This window comes from Scyliorhinus torazame, chromosome 4, assembly GCF_047496885.1.
Source record: "Scyliorhinus torazame isolate Kashiwa2021f chromosome 4, sScyTor2.1, whole genome shotgun sequence".
Lineage (NCBI taxonomy): Eukaryota > Metazoa > Chordata > Chondrichthyes > Carcharhiniformes > Scyliorhinidae > Scyliorhinus > Scyliorhinus torazame.
In genome coordinates this window covers 228,154,394-228,175,302 of record NC_092710.1, presented here as the reverse complement: position 1 = coordinate 228,175,302, position 20,909 = coordinate 228,154,394, and the positions used below count along the sequence as shown (strand labels likewise).

Here is a 20,909-nt window from a genome sequence, read left to right as displayed (position 1 = left end):
TACCAACAATGCAAAATCCTTTTTGGATACATGAGGAAGACTGGTACATGGTTTCCTTTGATTGGAGTTGTATGTCCTATCAATACAGAAGATTATATATTGTATCATTTGTACAAGGATTAAATGTAAGTATGTGAAATAATTGTAGGTATGATTCCTGGGCCAGAATTTACGGAAAAACACATGAAATCGCGCAAGAAGATGTCAGGCACGTGTCCCGATGTCATCACAAACTCTCACAATATTTCAATCAGCGGGTGTGCAAAGGAGTCGGGTGTTTGTGTGTGCCCAACCACAATCAAGCAGGCAATTTAACCCATTATGGGGTGAATTGAAAGCAATTTTCATGGCCTGTCAACCTTTACTGTTGATGGTGGACCAATTAGTCAAGAGGTTTTTAATGTTCTAGCTGCAACCTCAATCCAGGGCGGTATGGAAAGTCAGGGCTGAAATGATAAAAAATGTGTCTGGGAACTGACATTGTTTTTAAATGTACTGCCGAGACACTTTTTAAAATCGGGATTTATTCTTTCAGGTCCCTGCAACAGCTCCACAGTGGGTGTCCCCTTGAAGGAGCCCATTAGAAGCCCCAACCCACACAGTCCCTTTTCTTGGCACCTGCCCTCTTCCCAGCATGCATTTCATGTTGGCTGCCCTTAATTGATCAGCCAGTGTGAAATTGCATTCCGAGACCGATCACTGCTGGAAGCGCGTTTCGCACCCGCTCCTAGGCCCACCAAATGCACGTGCCCTACGGGCACAAAATTCAGGCCATAGTCATTAATCAAAGATTGAATTTCTACTGAGTTCTTCTAGCTCATACTGGAACTTAGTCAGTTGACGGAACTCCTAAAATAATGACATGAATGTCCAATGTTAGCCATTTTCATTATTTCTCTGGTGCTTTCCTATGTCATGCCGCAAACTTGCACAGGGGGCTCTTGGCAAATCAGTTACGTCTCTAAGGATTTGATTGTACTATAGGGTATTATACTAACTTATGGTAATTGCACTTCTGAGTTCAGTTTTTTTTTAAAAAGCATACATGTACATTTAGGTCGTGGGAAAAGAAAATTGTAGTTGTATTAATCTAGCTAGTGCACAAACTATTGCGTAAAATTTATAATGCAGCAACAGACCAATTGATCCAAGCAGTGTGTGCCTGTGTTTATGCTCCACACACATCCCATCCCATTTTATTTACTCCATCGCACCCTTTCAACAGATCCACCTATTCCTTTCTTGCTCATGTATTTATCGAGCTTCCTCTTAAATTAATCAGACACTCCACTCCACATGGTAGCAAGTCTGCTTTCTCACCATATTCTATTATGAAATTTCTCCTGAATTCCTTATTTGATTTATTAATACCAGGTTAAATTCCAACAGGTTTATTCGGAATCACGAGCTTTCGGAGAGTAGCTCCTTCATCAGGTGATAGACTTTAACTTGGTGTTGTTAGACTTCTTACTGTGCCCACCCCAGTCCAACGCCGGCATCTCCACATCATGACTTATTAATGACTATCTTATATTTATGGCCCCCTAACCTTGGACTTCCGATAAATAGAAACATCATCTATCAATGCTTTTCTAATTTGAAAGGTCTCTATTAGGCCATTTCTCAGTCTTCTGTTTTCCAGAAGAAAAGCTCCTGGTCAATCTTTTCTGATAATTGTACTGTTACAGTTCTGATATCATCCACAGCATTTTTTTTTAACCAAATCCTTTGTATAATATAAATTTAATACAATTCTTCTACTTTTGAATTATATCTCTCTAGTAGCCTGCATTATGAAAGACCTTAATATTTTGATGAGCTATTTATATACAAATAGGATGAACTAGCACTGTTATTTTGCCCTATAACGTGACATTATCTTGATTCTAAATTTACATTGATTATTTTACTAACTTAGAGTTGCCTTACAATGACTATTTTGAGTACTTCGGGCCAGATTTTAAACTGCACATCAGTCCTTCTAATATGACAAACCAGAACACATTGGAATACATGGAAAAGATTAAGTAAGTGCTATGAATTTATCTACAATTTATAAACTGATCATTTGAATTCCTGATTTACTACCAAATGTATATAACTTCTGATTTAGACATAAATCTGTGATTTTTACAATTGCAACTGAGCAATCTTACCCTGCATGATCTAATCAACTTGCACTTTATTCCTGTTTCCTTTGCACCATATGAGACAATGACATTTCAGTGTGAGTAAGAATCTGGGCATAACCAGAACACTGCAAATTCTTCTTTAATTTCTTTGGATTCTGTCATAGGTTCCCCATCATTACCATTATGATTTATGTTAATTATCCAAGTCTGATAGGTATGGCTCTGATTCATATTCCAGCATTTAACACTACAAAAGTACCAGTGTTATATCCCATAAAGTTTAGGAAGATAAAGTATTTGGTAAAATAGGAGAAATTTGAGCATTGCTGAAAAATGTTCACTAAAGATGCTCGTTATGAATTTGGGCTTTGCCTTAGACATGATATCGGATTGAGTGTTGACGGTAGCTTTGTTAAGTGGTCGCCCTATTGTTCAATGTTCCACTTTTTGGGGAAGTAGAGTGAGAAAACACGTGGTAAGATGTGCCAGATATTAATAGTTAAGACTAGGCTTACTTCATATGACTTGTTTTTTCGTCTTACAAATCAATTAATGCTTTACACTTCGCTACATTAAACCTTTTTCTACATTAAAGGTGCAAATTAAATGCAAGCTGTTGAATCAATTTCATTGACTTTAAATCCAGGTATTGGATTCATGGTTATTCATGTCCCCATTGAATTTCTGCCTACAAATTGAATGGCAGACCCATTACAAATAATTTCTGCCAGGTGTCTGGAATCTTGGCCCTCACAAACGCAACACACAGAATTTATTGCTCTCTATTGGGCCGACTCTGGTGATGATGGCATTTAATTAGGCAGGAGGACAGCGCCAGTTTCCTTTTAAATCAGTGGAGTGGACGACTTACTGCCCTGTCACCAATCAAGCCTTTAAATAATTAGTAATGTCCACTTGAAGGCTTTATCCTTATATTAACCCAGCAGCAAGTACTGGCTTAACCATGTGGCAAGCATGACAATCTGGGGTGGGTGCTTGTGGACTCCCAAGGGGGAGGGGTGTTGCTCATTCAAAGACATTCAGTGCCTGATTGAGGTACCTGGTATCCGGACATGGGGGAGGTCTGCCAAGAGCCACTCCAATGTCTTTGATGCCAATCTCCCCCTTGAGGGCCCACCCACAAACGCTCTCCAACCATCATTCAACTCATCTATGGTCTTGGGGGCAGCAAGGTGGCACAGTGGTTAGCACTGCTGCCTCCCAGCACCGAGGACCCGGGTGTGATTCCAGCCCCGCGTCACTGTCCGTATGGAGTTTGCACATTCTCTCCATGTCTGTGTAGGTTCGCCCCCACAATCCAAAGATGTGGAGGGTAAGTGAATTGGCCACGCTAAATTACCCCTTAATTGGAAAAAAAGAATTGGATACTCTTAAATTTATTCTTTAAAAACTAATCTGTGGTCCGGGATCCAGCAACGATCCTAGGACTCAAGTTGGTGTCGTACTGGCAGTAGTCACTGCCTCCATTCAATAAGATTGGTTGGCAGCTCTCAGCAGCTGGGCTCTTTGCCCTAGCACCCTAGATCCTGGGGAAGGTCTGCCTCCATCCAGTTGTGCTGGAGTGGCACTTAATTTGGGGCAAATCCGTAAAAGAGGTGATGCTGATGGCCGCTGGCTACCCAGCCAGCAGACAGAGATTCCAGTTGCCTCCATCATATACTGCTTAATAAACACGAGGTGATTGTTGATTTCTCGGTCAGGGTACTCATAGATTATCATAGAATTTACAGTGCAGAAGGAGGCCATTCGGCCCATCGAGTCTGCACCGGCTCTTGGAAAGAGCACCCTACCCAAGGTCAACACCGCCACCCTATCCCCATAACTCAGTAACCCCACCCAACACTAAGGGCAATTTTAAGGGCAATTTATCATGGCCAATCCACCTAACCTGCACATCTTTGGACTGTGGGAGGAAACCGGAGCACCCGGAGGAAACCCACGCACACACGAGGAGGATGTGCAGACTCCGCACAGACAGTGACCCAAGCTGGAATCGAACCTGGGACCCTGGAGCTGTGAAGCAATTGTGCTATCCACAAGGCTACCGTGCTGCACGGTACTGAATGGCTTATTGTTTTGAATTTTGGGGAAAACAACTTCAACATCTAGCCATCTTGCATCTCATTTTTCTTTGAAAGACTTGTGTGAGTACTTTAAAACTAACAATTAGGGGCAGCACGCTGGCGCAGTGGTTAGCACTGCTATTTCACGGCGCCAAGGTTCGATCCCGGCCTTGGGTCACTGTCCGTGTGGGGTTTGCACATTCTCCCAGTGGATTTCGCCCCCCATAACCCAAAGATTGGCAATGCAATGCCCCTTAATTGGAAAAAATGAATTGGGTACTCTAAAAAAAATTTTAAACAATCAAATGTAACTCTTTTTCAAATCTTTTCTCTGTAAATATGCTTAAAACACCTTTTAAACATAATAGTTTTGAAAAACTGAATTCCGAGAATTACAAGTGTTGATCATTAACATATGATATAGCTATGTGATAACCAGAGGAAAAGTGTGTATGTATATTTTGTAAATAACCATAATTGTCTACTTGTTGAAGAATTGCCACTGCTGATCTCAAATGTATTAACATGCACTTACAACACTCAAAACCTGAGGTGAAGAGCACCATAACTTGCTATTGTTGCGTAAAACTGCAGTTGTGGATACCTCCCGACTCTCATTTTCGCTGACATCAACGAAAATTTAAATCAGATCGTTTCTATAACGGGCAGCCCTGGGCCTAACCATCTTCAACTGCTTCCTCAATTACTTTCCCTCCATCATAAGGTCAAAAGTAGGGATGTTCGCTGATGATTGTACAATGTTTAACATCATTTGCAATTTGTCAGACACTAAAGCAGCAGTGTGCATATGCAGCAAGAACCGGATAGCATTGAGGCTTGGGCTGATACATCGCAAGTGACATCCATGCCAGGCAACAGTCCTCTTCAACAAGGAAGAATTTAGCCTTTTGGCATTCAGTGGTATTATCGATGGGCACTGCGGAATGGTTGCACAGTGGTTAGCATTGTTGCTTCACAGCGCCAGAGTTCCCAGGTTCAACTCAAGGCTTGGGTCACTGTCTGTGCAGAGTCTGCACGTTCTTCCCGTGTTTGCGTGAGTTTTCTCTAGGTGCTCCAGTTTCCCCTCTCAAGTCCCGAAAGACATCCTTGTTAGGTGAATTGTACATCCTGACTTCTCCCTCTGTGTACCTGAACAGGTGCTGGAATGTGGCGACTAGGGATATTCACAATAACTTCATTGCAGTGTTAATGTAAGCCTACTTGTGATAGTAATAAAGATTATTATTATGAGACAGCGGTTAACACTGCTGCCTCACAGCGCCAGAGACCCGGATTTGATTCCAACCTCAGGTGACTGCGTGGGTTTCCTTCCACAATTCAAAGATGTGCAGATTAGGTGGATTGGCTATGCTAAATTGCCCCTAGATGAGGTTATGGTGAAAGGGTGGGGGGTTGAACCGAATGGCCAAATGGCCTCCTTCTGCACTGTAGGGATTCTATGAATTCTATGAAAAGACTGAGGGGTGACCTGATCAAGGTGTGCAGGATTATGACGGCGTGGATAGGGAGCACCCTTAATTGAAGGGTCAGTCACGAGGGGGCATATGTTCAAGGTGTTTAGGGGGAATGCATGAAAAACCTTTTTATCCCGAGATGGTGACAGTCTGGAATGCATTGCAAGGGAGGGTGGTAGAGGCGGGTTGCCTCACTTCCTTTATAAAGTAGCTGGATGAACATTTGGTACGTCATAACAGTCAAAGCTATGGGGAAAGTGCTGGTAAATGGGATTAGGTCGATAGGTCAGGTGTTTTCCACATGTTGGTGCAGATCCGATGGGCCAAAGGGCCGCTTCACTGTGTGATTCTCTGTGCGCAGCTCTAACAATACTCAAGAAGCTCAAGATCTAGAAGAAAGCAATCTGCGGGGCAGCACGGTGGCGCAGTGGGTTAGCACTGCGGTCTCACAGCGCTGAGGCCCCAGGTTCGATCCCGGCTCTGGGTCACTGTCCGTGTGGAGTTTGCACATTCTCCCCGTGTTGCGTGGGTTGCGCCCCCACAACCCAAAAATGTGCAAGCTAGTGGATTGGTCATGCTAAATTGCCTTGAGAAATCCTACCAACTGTCCTAGCTTGAAACAATTCACACCTCTTTAACCTGTGATTATCCCTCTCTCCAGTTGCTCTGTCTGGACCTGTAAAGACTTAATTACCTGCAAAGACTCTCTCATCCAAAATATCGTCTTGCATCATTGACTATATATATAAAATGTTCCAATTCAATAGTTTTGCTGTATAAAGAGTCCTACAGTGCAGGAAAGTCCTTTCGGCCCATCGAGTCAGTGCCAACAAAAACTACCCACTATAGAGATGAGAAATTTCTTCAGCCAGAGAGTGGTGGGTCTGTGGAATTCATTGCCACAGAGGGCGGTGGAGGCCGGGACGTTGAGTGTCTTTAAGACAGGAGTTGATAAATTCTTGATTTCTCGAGGAATTAAGGGCTATGGAGAGAGAGCGGGTAAATGGAGTTGAAATCAGCCATGATTGAATGGCGGAGTGGACTCGATGGGCCGAATGGCCTTACTTCCGCTCCTATGTCTTATGGCCTTACCCCTGATCTCTATGGGCAGCACGGTAGCATTGTGGATAGCACAATTGCTTCACAGCTCCAGGGTCCCAGGTTCGATTCCGGCTTGGGTCATTCTCTGTGCGGAGTCTGCACATCCTCCCCGTGTGTGCGTGGGTTTCCTCCGGGTGCTCCGGTTTCCTCCCACAGTCCAAAGATGTGCAGGTTAGGTGGATTGGCCATGATAAATTGCCCTTAGTGCTGGGTGGGGTTACTGGGTTATGGGGATAGGGTGGAGGTGTTGTCCTTGGGTAGGGTGCTCTTTCCAGGAGCCGGTGCAGACTCGATGGGCCGAATAGCCTCCTTCTGCACTGTAAATTCTATGATAATCTCGCGCTAACCCCACTTACCAGCACTTGTCCCATACCTTGAATGTGATGTTGTTTCAAGTGCTCATCCAAGTGCGTTTTAAAGGTTGTGAGGTTTCCACTCTCGATTACCATCCCAGGCAGTGTATTCCAGGTTCTCACCACCCTCTTGAGTGAAAAACAATTTTCTCAAATCCCCTCTGAATCTCCTCACTATAAAACTATGGTCCCTTGGGATTGACTCCTCAAACAGGGAAAATAGCTGCTTCCTATTTACCCTGTCCAATCCCCTTATAATTTATACGCTCATTAATACCCCCCACCCCCTTCAGCTTTCGCTGCTCTAAAGGAAACAATCCAAACATATCCAGTCTCCCTTTATCAGGTGCTCCATCCCAGGCAACATCTTGATCAATCTCCTCTGTAACACCTCCAGTGCAATCACCTACTTCCTATAGTGAGGTGACGAGGACTGCACGCACTACTCTAAATGCCACAGTATCTTAAGTTTAGATATAAATTTTCCCAGTTCTATTTCAAATGGTACAATTGTTCTAGAAAAGAGATTTTTGCGTAATTTGTCCTGTCTCTTTTACAGAATACGTTTGTTTGAAAATCTACGTATGCTGCCTCATGCACCTGGAGTCCAGATGCAGGCTATTCCAGAGGATGCTATTCAAGAAAACAGTGGAGAAGAGGAGGAAGATGATCCTGACAAACGAATTTCAAGTTAGTGGGAGTATACTGATGTACTATAACACTAGCTTTAATGTAGAAAAATATTCATCAGAAGTGCAAGCAGACAGAAATTAACACGAGTACAAGATGGAGATCTGAGAGTTGATTAAAAGATGTTTTTTAAGGATGTCCTCAAAGGAGGCGGAGGAGGTGAAAAGACAGAAAGGGAGAGAAAGAAAAGGCCAGAACTTAGGACAAAATTGCTGTAGGTATGGCCTCTGTTCAACAGAGTTGGGTATGCACAAGAGACCAGAATTGGAGTATGATCAGGTTTTTGGAGGCTCGGATAAGGTTATAGATTGGGAAGGTTATTGCAACCAGAAATCATCTTTATGTAGACCATATGACCTAGAAGCAGAAGTAGGGCATTAAGTATGCTCCACCATTCAATGAGATCACGTCTGATCTGATAATCCTCAACTCCACTGTCTTGCCTTATCCCCATAACCCTTGATTCGCTGACTGATTATGAATCTGTCTGTCTCGGCCTTTAACATACTTAACCCAGCCTCTACAAGCCCTATGGGGTAAAGAATTCTACAGATTCACTTCCCTCATGAGAGAATAAATTCCTCCTCATTTCTGTCTTAAATGGGTGACCCCTTACTATGAGATTATGCCCTCTGAACCTAGACTCTCCCAGAAGGGGAAACAATCTCTCAGCATCTACCCTGTCAAGCCCCCTAAGAATCATATGAATACAACAAGCTGAAATGATAGTCAAAAATGCCTCTGTCTTCAGAAGTTATAATTTGGAGTTCGCAAGAGAATTTATTTCCACAAAAGAAGTGCTTGCTTAGGGCAGCACGGTGGTGTAGTGACTAGCACTCCTGCCTCACGACACCGAGGACCCAGGTTCGATCCCGGCTCTGGGTCAATGTCCGTGTGGAGTTTGCACATTCTCCCCGTGTTTGGGTGGGTTTCACCCCCACAACCCCAAAGATGTGCAGGTTAGGTGGATTGGTCATGCTAAATTGCCCCTTAATTGGAAAAAAAATGAATTGGGTACTTAAATTTAAAAGAGAAGTGCTTGCTTAATTTTATTAAAGTTGAGATTTGATTGTTTTTCTGGCATTTCTTTCTTCAGACTAAAATTGTGTACCTTTAAGACAAAATAACTCACTGATAGCAGTCTTTTGCTTGAGTTAGAAGGTTCTAGAGATTTGAGTACAAAACCTAGGTTGACACCCGAATGCGGTACTGAGGGAGTCATAACTGTTTAAGATGGATCAAAACTTGAATCAAAATATTTTCCAAAAAAATCTGTTTAAGATAGATCCCATGTCAATATTTTTAAGAAGAATGATAGAGTACTGTCATTTGGGCTGGGTGCTATTTATCCCTTGAGCAACATGAAACAGGTTATTTGCTTGTCCTATTGTTGATTTTAGGATCTTGCTATGTGGAAAATAAACTTCCATTTTCTACATTACAACAGTGATTAAACGTTAAATGTACATCAAAGTGCTTTTGGACTTTCTGAGATCATGAAAAGCACTGTATAAATGCAAGGCTGTCTGTCTGCTTGACTGTCTATATCCATGCATTTATTTGTAAATGTTTGTATGAAAGGATTCTAAACTTCTGAACCAGAACATGGACCTTGGCAAATGATTTTATTTGCTTTATTGCAGTCCGAGCTTCTGATAAGCGGATCGCCTGTGATGAGGAATTTTCAGACTCTGAAGATGAAGGTGAAGGAGGTAGAAGAAATATTGGAAATCATAAGAAAAGTACCAAGCGAGCACGAATAGAAGAAAAGAAGGAACCAGAAGACAGACAAAATGGTGAGTGCACTAAGGCCTAAATTTTGCAGTGACACTGGCTTCAACTCTCCGCAATCGTCACCATTGCTCCACTGAAACTGACAGGAATCTTAGAAGTCCATGGGCTGGATTCTCCAATTCTGGGGCTATGTCTCCATGCCGGCGTGGGAACAGTGGCACAGGTAAACTGGCACAAAACAGCCACAGATTCCCTGTTTTGCTGGGGGCTAGCAGGACAGCAGCATAGAGCACCCGGCTCTAGCTGCCGATATGGCCTGGAGAATTGCCCGGTCCATGGCCGCGCATGCGAACGGCGGCGGCCTGCAGTGACTGGCCCGTGCTTCATGGCGGAGGCCTCTCACGGACCCAGCCCGCGAAATAGTCCCCCCCTTTTGGCCAGCTCGCGCCCCCCGGACCGTCCCACCACACTGCCCCCAGCCCTGAATAATGCCCCCCCCCGCCCGCGGATCGGCTCTCCCCCAACTGTGACAGCAATGGACTGAGACCACACGTGTCCCACCCCATCAGGAACTCGGCAGGTCGGGGGCAGAGCATTGGGGGGCGGGCCTCAGGCAATGGCCTGAGGCTGTCGATATGTGGCGCGTTGGAGGGGGCAGAGCATCGCAAAAACAGCGCCGCCCCCAATTCTGGTGGGAAATGTGATTCTCCGGCCGTTCGCCGAATGCAATTTCGCCGTCGGCGACCGGAGAATCCAGCCTCATGTGCAGGGAAATACAGAAATCTAGACTTTGCTGTTGGTAATTCTACAGTCTTCCAGAGACATGCTATTGCGATTTCCCCAGAGCAATCTCTAAGCAATCAGTTAATTGACAAATAAAATCCACTTTTATGCTATTTAGACTTGTTGTAAGTTACAAGTTGGTGAATAAAGTGTGACTGGATATTTAAATTTGTGTGCTAAGTTCATTTTACTGTTAAACATCTTCTTTGGCCCAAAACATTTGATGAAAACATTTGATGTTTTTGCGATGTCACATTTTTCCATAATAAAAACAAAATGCATTTTTTTCTAAGCTTGGTATTTTAGCTTCTCTTTTCCTCCAATTATTTATTTTGTTATCTGAAAAAATTAAAAGTGAAGGATAATCAATTCCTGCTTTACCGTCCATGTGAATATTACAATGTGATTGGCTGCTTATCCTTCTTGCTGGCATCACTGCTGCTGGAGGCTTGGCAATTCCCTTGGCTTGGGGACTTCTCCAAGATCATTAGATCTTTGGGAACAGCTATGTTTGAGGTCAGTAGCAAGTGCCATTGCTTCACTGTGGACTGCAAAATCCATCCCTATTTATTTGAACTAAATAGATACATTGTGTGTATATGTACTGCAATCCAATTGTGTGGGAAGCAAAATATGCACATTCTGAGTTCTGAAAAATGCTAAATGTTAGTTTAATATTCATAGTACTGATCGGAAGAAACCTGGTGTGGTTTGAAAGAGAATGGTTGCACTTGTAGGGTGAAGGATTTGAGTGTGTTCTACTGTATACTTTGAAAGTAGTTGAGCCAGTGTAAAATACGTGTGAGTTATGAAGAGGATGAACACTCTACTTTTAAAAGGCAGAATTTAAAAGGTCAATTTGACACGATGGATTCCAGGTGTCGGGTGACCTTTTCTGCTTTCTGTACAAACGCATGGACTGACATGTCTGGGTATGTCTCTGGGAAGTCACTTGAAAATGCAAACGGCCTTCCGAAATGCTCCAATTCAATTAAAGAGACTCCGTAATGATATCTGATACACCTGTAGGCCTCATTGAGATGAAAATACGAATAAAGATATTTGGGCGCGATTCATAAGTTGAATGTTGTTGGGGATATCAAACATCCCCCAATGTGCGACAGTCGCTTAGCCTAACAAACCATTTGTGTGGACAGCAGGAAGATTAATACTGTGATCATATGATAGAAGCTAGCTTATGGAAAGAAACACACTATTAACCGAGGTCTTGGCAGATGAGCTAGGGCAATCAGCCTGGTACAAAGACCACAGAGGGAAGAGATCTCGCCAAGAAAAAGAAGAACCTTACCTAGAAAATTCACCAAAGGTAGAGAAGTGGGATTAATTTCACCGGGATTATATCTTCACTACCTGGGCTCAGTCACAACTTCCACTGAAAAAGCCAGAAACCCACTGTTCGTTGCCAGAAACATCCAACCATCATTGTCCTCCATGACCAAGAGTTTAAAACACATCTTGTAGCAGTTAATCGAGAGGTAGAAATAAGTGAAAACCACTCTATTACGGAAGTGACTTGCATTATCCGAACCTTCTCATGCCAGTCCAATAAGTGTGCATTTAGTAATAACTTGAAGATGCATTTTCATAATGGATGCATATTTTGCATTGCCTGCATTGGTATATTGTAAGTGACAGTAGATTGATTCCTTAAGGTACAGAGAACAGCAATAAAGATTATTCTATTTAACAAGTAAAGAGGAAGAACCCTTTTTTGGGGTTTGGAGGAATAGAATAGAATCCCTACAGTACAGAAGGAAGCTATTTGGTCCGCACCAGCCCTTGGGAAAAGCACCTACTTAAGCCCATGTCTCCTCCCTGTCCCTGTAGCCCAACCTAACCTTTTGAACACTAAGGGGCAATTTAGCATGGCCAATCTGCCAAACCTGCACATCTTTGGACTGTGGGAGAAAACCGGAGCACCCGAAGGAAACCCACGCAGACACAGGGAGAAAGTGCAAACTCCACACAACACCGTCACCTGAGGCCGGAATTGAACCTGGGTCCCTTAGTTTTGAGGTAGAGAAGTGAATGAACTGAAAAATCCCTTCCTTTAGGGATACAAGATGCAAATCGCAACATTTTCAAAATTGATTAGCTTGATTAAACACTTTAAAGAACATTGAAGTTCTAGACTTGTGAAATAAAGGCAGCACGGTAGCATTGTGGATAGCACAATTGCTTCACAGCTCCAGGGTCCCAGGTTCGATTCCAGCTTGGGCCACTGTCTGTGCGGAGTCTGCACATCCTCCCCGTGTGTGCGTGGGTTTCCTCCGGGTGCTCCGGTTTCCTCCCACAGTCCAAAGATATGCAGGTTAGGTGGATTGGCCATGATAAATTGCCCTTAGTGTCGGGTGGGGTTACTGGGTTATGGGGATAGGGTGGAGATGTTGACCTTGGGTAGGGTGCTCTTTCCAAGAGCCGGTGCAGACTCGATGGGCCGAATGGCCTCCTGCACTGTAAATTCTATGATAATCTATGATTAGTTGATTCAGTGACCATTGGACTTGGGATTATCAGAACAAAGGAGAAGTTAGAAGAAGAAAAAATTCCATACAGGACTCCATACATGGACTGTCCTTTTTAAATACACTACACTCCATCCCAACTCATCATACTTTCTTCACTGAGTTCACTGTCCTCTTATCTTCTATAAATCACCATGTAAAGTCCCCAACCCATATTCATGGCCATCCGCTTTATCTTGCCACCTCATGTGGTCTTGCTAGTCCCATTGTATCAATCAGGTAAGGTAATTGTTGATCGCTTGCTTGTAACACTCTCCACCCACAACCCCTTCTACACCACTGCATATATTGCTGGAAAAAGCTATCTCCTTCCAGTTACAGTTGCACTTTCAGAATTCCCACTTGAATCCTCTGATCACCTCAACATTTTTGCAGCTACTGATTTCTCTCTCTCTTTCTCTCACTCCCTGGCTGATGTCTCCATATGGCTCTCAGCTCCGCTCCCTTAGTCCAAGCGCTGCAGTCTTTAAAGGAAATCCCATTCACCCATCACTCCTGTGCTCACTTCCCTGCCTTAACATTCGGTCAGCAATGTCTTGATTTTTAAAATCTCATCCTTGTTTTCAAATCGCACCTACCTCACCTCTCCCTATCTCTCTCATCTGCAGCCCCACAACCCTCCAAGGTATGTGTTCATCTAATGCTGGCCTCTTGAGCGCCCCTGATTTTAATTGTTCCATCATTAATGACCATAGCTTCAGCTGCCTGGACCCTAAGCTCTGAATTTCCTCCCTAAATCTCTCCACCCCCCTCACTTACCTACTTTAAGATGCTCATAAGAACTAGGAACAGGAGTAGGTCATCTGGCCCCTCTGCTCCTTAAAACCTACCTTTTTTGACCAAGCTTTTGGTAATCTGCCTCAATATCACCTTGTGGAGCTATGCATCATATTTTTCTTCATAATGTTCCTGTGAAGCGCCTTGGGGCATCCTATCATGTGAAAGGCATAAGACACAAAGTACGTGGCCAAGATGTTTGAGACGTTTTGTGGGGGTGGTGGGGGCGCATCTTCGACCGTCCTCCTGAAGTGGATAAGGCATGCAGGTCGTTGAGGAAACCGAAAGTTGGAGAGCTGCCAACAGCGATCGTCATCAGGCTGCATCGATACTTGGTTAAGGAGAGGATTCTGAAGTGGGCGAAGAAAACATGAGTGCATTTGGGACGGCCACACGGTTCGTATCTACCAAAATGTGGAGCGGAGCAGGCCATGGGGTGAGCAAGATTTAATACAGTCAAGGCAGCCCTATTCAGGAACAGGGTGCTGTACCCTGCTCGTCTGTGGGTCACACACGGGGAGCAGGAGCATTACCTCGACATGCTGGAGGACGCAAGCAACTTTAAGGGACCAAGGATTGGGGGACATTTGAGGACATTGCATTTTGGTTGGATTCACCAACATAACGGACTGGGAATGTTGTACTCCCAGGAGGGGGGCACGGGGAGAGACTGTTTGTTTTTGCACGGAGTTATATTTTGTTTGGATTTTACTAATTCTGTATAGTTAATTGTGTAAAGGTAGTGTTTTGTATCTTTTTTGCCTCCCTGTGTTGGGGTAGTGATGTTTGGAATATAAAATGTGTGGGGGTTGGTGGGCAACGTGGGGAGCGACTTGGTGGGGTGGAGGGGCTTGGTGTGGCGCATGGGGTTGGGTTGGGCGGGCGGATTATTTTGTACAGAGAGAGTTGGTCTTTTGCCTGTGGGGGTCGGGATTAGTTAACAAAAGTGAAGTGGGAGGAACAGCTGTGGGTTGGGGGGTGGTTTGGGGGGTTGGGTTATTGTGCTGTGTTGGTTTTCTTTGATGGTGGCGTGGTGGCGTGGGTAGGGATAGTGGGCCTGGGGAGGCGGGATTTGTTTGTGGTGTGAGTGGGAATGGTGGGCCTGGGGAGGCGGGACTTTTAATTTCTGTGTTTGGGGAGGTGGGAGAGGAGTGTTGCTGACATTGAACATATTGTTCGGGAGCTGTTGGCTGGGGGGGATGGCGGTGGCCATCTTGAAGGGACCTGGGAGGATGCCGGACATGGGTCTAGGGGAGTCCATTGAGACGTGGATAAGGCCGGCGTATCAGGGTGGGGCGCGTGGAGAGGAGGGAGGGGGCAGTGATGGTGGGGTTGGGTAGTGCCCGCTGACTAGACCGGTCTTTTGGAATGTTGAGAAACTGAATGGGCTGATCAAAACCCAAACCTCCCCCCCCGCCACCCGACCCACAGCTGTTCCTCCCACTTCACGTTTGTTAACTAATCCCGACCCCCACAGGCAAAAGACCAACTCTTTGTACAAAATCACCCTCCCGCCCAACCCAACCCCTGTGCCACTTGCCGCTCCGTGTTTTCGCCCACTTAGAGTTTGAAAGCAAATGTAGTGTTCATGCAAAAGACTCATCTAAGGGTTGTCATCCGACGAGATTGAGGAAAGGGTGGGTGGGGCAGGTGTTTCATTCAGGGTTAGATCTGAAGACGAGGGGAGTTGCTGTCCTGATTAGTAAGAAGGTGGCCTTTTCAGCTCGCAGTATAGTGGGGAATTCAGGGGTAGGTACATGATAGGGAGTTGGAGAGTGTGCCTGTGGTGTTGAGCATCTCTGCCCCCAACTAGGATGATGTAGATTTTATGAAGAGGGTGCTGGCAAAGGTTCCGGATGGTAACACACAGGTTGATTATAGTGGTGGTTGCAGGGGGGGGGGGGTGTTTGGATGGTCAAGTCAAGTTTTCAATATTTGGATATACGGATGGCACACAGTTGGGACCAATTGCATAAGTTGAATTTGACAAACTTGGTGGAGGGGATGAAGGAGGATTTTAAGAGATGGGATGTTTTACCGCTTTCGCTGGCTGATGGCGTCCAGACAGTAAAGATGACAGTTTCGCCAAAGTTTCTGTTAATTTTCCAGAATCTCCCAATTTTTGTGCAAAAGTCTTTCTTTGGAAGGGTGAATAGTGATTTGGGAGTTTTATATGGGTGGGTAAGGTACCCCAGATTAGGAGGATGTTTTTGGAGAGGGACAGGTGGTAAAGGGGATTGGTGCTGCCGAGCTTGCTGAATTATTACTGGGCGGCGAATGTTGAAACGGTCAGGAAGTGGGCTGTGGAGGAGGGGTCAGTGTGGGGCGGATGGCGGAGGCCTCGTGTAGAGGGATGTGTTTGAGAGCAATGTTACTAGCGCCTCTTTCGTTCTTGATGGCTCAGTACTCCACGAGCCCGGCAGTAGTTTCATCGGTTAGTGTGGAATCAGGGTGGCAACTTTTTGTTTTAAGTCCATTTTAGAAACTATGTAACTGTGTTCATTTTACTTTTAATATCTTTAATCTCACTGACTAAGGTAAAGTGTAGTGCTTAGTGTTCATATTCTTTGGTTTTTGTGTCGTAAAATTGTTTTGTTTAAACCGTGAACCTTATGGATTGATTGTTTTAGTAAGTACCTGGGTTTCTGGATTGAAAATAATGTTACTAGTTTCTACCAAGATTGTAGCATCTGTTGTTAGGAATCAGATGATGTTCGCGTAGTATGTTGTATTTAAGACCTCATCCTGCTTCTGGCCTCATTTTTATCCCCCTGCTGTGAGATTAAATCTTCACTATCTTGCATCAAACAAAAATGTGAATAACAAGACGCTGATTTTCTGTGGAAAACATTCTCCGTTGATTTATTCTATGAAGGATGACACAAAAGTCAATTTGTTTGAGAAGATTGAACTTTAATCAAAGAATGAGGAAGATCATACCTATGGTAGAAAATGTGACACATTTTCATTCAGAAAATCATGGGTTCACAACTCTGCAGATGTAAATTAAGAAACGCATGTTAAATCACTTGGCCACTAAAAGGGACATATCTCAAATGCCTTTTCTTTAAATTCCTCTATCTTGAATCAACGTAATAATGACTGAACTGTTTGCAGATGCTGAAGAGGAAGACGACGCTAAAGATATTACAGAGAAAACTGATATAAAAGGGTAAATAAAATTGTTGTCTACGCACTGTAATGTTTTAAATTAGCAACATTGGTCACTAAAGGTGACAATCTAATAAGCAAGTGCACCTAAGCAGAAATTAATTTCTGTTCTATTGATTTGTACCTAGGCCCAGTTGTCATCTGTACAATAGTTGAAACTAAAACCAGCTGAACAGGTTGAATAATTAGAAGTTAATTTTGCATGATGTGAATTCACGTCATTTGCTTGTAATTCACAGTTAAGTAGAGACACAGCTATGTGGGGGTAAGGGGAGTACGGGAACCCTTAACCACAACCCAACTTCTTCCACTGATAGGACAGGATTATGTTGAGCTTGTAATACTCACCACTGTTACATAGCCTACTGACACTCACTCTCATACCTTATTCAGAAGTCACTTGGGAAGGGTACCAGAGGGCATAGCCTAATAAGTGTCCGCATCTTTAGGAAAGAAGGGTGGAATGTTTAATGTGAAATATATTTTCTAAACATATAGGGTCTCCATGGTTATTCTTTTCTGCATTGAAATAGCCATTGTATTGCAGAGTGTTTGCATTTATGGTATTGTGGTAACAAAAGTCACCAGTTCTACTTTTTTCCCCCATCAGGATCAAGTCTGAGCAAGCCATGAAAATTTGAAGTTATTTTGTGCAGCAAATGAAGGTCACATCTCAAAGAAAGTTGTTCTGAGAGACTTTTTCAACTATTTCAAATGGGCCACGTATTTATTTCAAAACTGGACATCTGTGTTTCATTCTGATATTCTAAGCAACAGAAATACAAATAGTCCCAATTATGAAGCTGAGAGAAAGAAAGGTTTTGTTTTGATTTGATAACCACCCTACCATGTTGCAAAGCATTTGTAAGTAAATCTTTTTTTTTTTACTGTTTTGCTTTTGAATATGCTGTTACCTTGTTGAAAACTGAGTTTACTACTTTTACAAATATTTGTAATTAAACGGTGTTACATGACCAAATATGTGTCTGTCATGATGGTAGAAACTTTAATCTGCACTCCGATAAATGTTATCAGTACTTCAGTGCTGGTTTCTAATTTTTAGCAAATTGATGCTAATAATTAAGCTGACTACTTTCAACAACAATATTAGAAGAACATTTTGTTTGGAAGTGTCGGTTTCAGGCTGAACAAAAACCTGCTTTATCAACACCTATTTATTTAGGTGTTAGAGTGTTGGCCTAAATGTATAATTGTGAACGAAAAGTATGTTTTGCATATGACTAAGGAGATTGGTACTGGTGCAAAGATCAGCTCTCGGGCCTGGAAAAATCGCCTGAAGAGTATTAGTTACCCCCCCCCCCCCCCCCCCCCCCCCCGTGTTTCTTTTTAAACATCATTATTGCACTGCTATGCTGCCGGGAAGAAAAGGTTCAAAGCACTTTGTACTACTTCAAAAACTGCCCATTTGTTAATCTCTTGATATCAAACCTAAGTGGCCTATATCCCCTTTAAAGGAACCTACCATTTTACTTTGAAATTGGTCAATATGATTGTGTTTTTTTATAATCTCAGTTAATGTGGATCTTGACAATGCTGCTTTTGAAAGCTATTGGGCTGGACTTGACTGTAAAAGTTCAAAAGTTGCAGATAATACTATCTTGCATTTTGATTCGTCATTCAAGTACATTGAATGGTGTTAAGTTTTGGAAAGGAGGGTAGAAAGATTAGAATTTTTCTTTTCAACATATATGGTCTCTGAGGTCATTCTTTTCTGCATTAAATTGGCCTTTGATACTGGCTAAACTTATCAGAAGAGATGGGGGCATATCCATTCCAGTCTCAGTAGCCTTTAATGGTGTGATGAGTCTGAATCACTGCCGCATGACCACTCTGACACTTAAAATGAACTTTTAGCAGTGTTCGGCTTGTGGAGATTTAAAAACAATTGAAGATTTTTCTTCTACTCTTTTTCTTTCTGTCATGCCTTTCTTTCTGTCCATTTCACTTTCTGCACTGTACATGATTTGACATTAAATTCACTGTTCAAACTGACATTTGCTTCAGACTGGTGGTTCATTGATTCTTCAATTGGATTGTTTAAAGAGACACTAGCGTTTGCCTTGTTCGCACCGAGGCCAGATGTCCTTCAGAGGGCATTGTACTTTTTGATGGTGGGCTGACAGCAACTTGCCATGGAAATGTCCATAGAAAAGTACAAGCCGAACAAATATCACCGCCATTCATTCACTGTTCAGAACTAAATTTTGTCCATTGTTTTTAAATAATCAAAGACACTCTTTTGATTTGGCATCCTCCAAGTTAGGAGTATTATCAATATTTAAAATTGCTGTATATAATTTTGTATCACAGGCGTTATCAGGATTTCCCAGTTTCCTAGATTTATAGAATGACTTAAGAATGCCTAACCACAGGTGGGGGGGGAAACTGGAAAACATTTACCTGAAACATATAAACCAGTGATAACACATGACAAAGCAGTAATAACAATTGTTTCACTTATCCAAAGTACTGTATTTTCCATTTTTCTGCTACTGTACTAAAATGATGCAAGGATCTGTTCAAAGAATTTCCTCCGAACTAGTCTTTCTGAACAATGCATTTCTGGACTGAAGAGGTTACAATGTATTATTTTGTTGGCTTTATTGAAAACAAATCCTATATTTTATGCATATTTATATTGGAATGTAACTTAAACCTGAAAAAGCTGCCTTCTATAACTGCAGTTCATAGCAATAGAAATTTATACACGTGCCATCTTAGTTTAAAATGTTAAAATTAATGTTTCTACTTCACAACTGTGCTGTAGGAGATTCTTCTTGAAAAATGAGGCAAAGAACATTTTTTTTAAAAAATGTGTTCTTTAATTGTACGCTGCCAGAAATACGTTTTCCAAAATGATGTGAAATACTGCAGGGTGTAGTAAAGGTTTGAGGTAGGTTGCCGTAGCTAAGTGTGAAATGCACATCTGGCATGATGGAGCAATCCACTAAAAATATTCTGACTAGTGATCTCATCAAGAGCTGATGAAACTCAGTCACTAGCTGAGGTTCAAGTACAGACCTTCCAAATGAGAATTTAGTGCTGCCACCTAAACAGTGTACTTTTAACAATAATCCTGAGTGATTCAGAATTCCAAGTATCAACTCTGCTGTTATTAAAAATGATTGGGGGAAATGAAGTTCATTTAGCATTCCACTTGTGTTGCATGTGCCAACACTGCGAAGATCTATGGTCCCTTGAGGATATAGAATGTGATTACCAGAGAACAAGGAGTGCAAGCAGTGTTGGGTCATTAATATTGTACTGACTAGACTGAATGCCTTCAGTACATTCTCATTACATCTACATTATACATTGAAAATACCTCACTGTACACAGACGTAAGAAATAAAACTTACCTTTTCTCTTGCTGGTTCCAATTAAAGTGATTGATTTCTGATCCATGTCTTTCAAATGACTTATTCTTCAGTGAAAAGGCCATTTGGTATTGTGTTTGAGAATATCTGCACTGTGCAAAATTGAACGTGCAACAGCCATTTGAGACGTACAGCAAAAAACCTTTTAAAACCAATCTTCAGGAACTAAATTATGTAGTTGGGTTGAGTGTTGCCCAAATACTCTGCATAGCTTTTATTTCTTGAACCATTGTCATTTTAGGGAAGATTAAGAATCATTCTTTACCTCATTTTACCAAAGTTCAGCAGAAAGCTAAAAAAATTAGTACCATACAGAAGTAGCAAAGATGAAATTCTAATCTGGATAACCAATGCCAGCTGCTGTCAATTCATTATCACTATCCAAGTGCAGTGCTAGATTTTATTTGAAGTGGATTCTGAACATATAGATTTGAAGGTGGTCATTTGAATGGTTTAGTTCTCGTCCAAAATATGGCACCACAGGCAGCACAGCACCCAATACTAAATTGTAATGTTGCCAAGATTTTGTTTTTGTGTCTCTGGAGTGACAAAGTAATAAATATTCTGAATGACTGCGTCCACCAAATTTTCATTGGTGTAAACCCTAAATTTATCCCACAATAGTGAACCAAGGCAAAATTAATGACTGATATAAATAAGACGGA

General features: G+C 42.6%; 1 protein-coding gene across 3 annotated transcripts in view; it reads left to right on the top strand.

Moving 5' to 3' along the window:
* LOC140410797 (histone deacetylase 2) overlaps positions 1 to 18,859 on the top strand; it is a 118,711-nt gene extending 99,852 nt beyond the window's left edge. For all 3 annotated transcript variants that reach the window (XM_072499418.1, XM_072499419.1, XM_072499417.1), the window contains 5 exons: positions 1,919 to 2,027; positions 7,705 to 7,835; positions 9,479 to 9,631; positions 16,793 to 16,847; positions 17,457 to 18,859. In XM_072499418.1, the coding sequence (XP_072355519.1) occupies positions 1,919 to 2,027; positions 7,705 to 7,835; positions 9,479 to 9,631; positions 16,793 to 16,847; positions 17,457 to 17,487 (479 nt within the window). In that variant the 3' untranslated portion in view covers positions 17,488 to 18,859. The remainder of the gene's footprint in view (positions 1 to 1,918; positions 2,028 to 7,704; positions 7,836 to 9,478; positions 9,632 to 16,792; positions 16,848 to 17,456) is intronic.
* Positions 18,860 to 20,909: the final 2,050 nt, after the last annotated feature.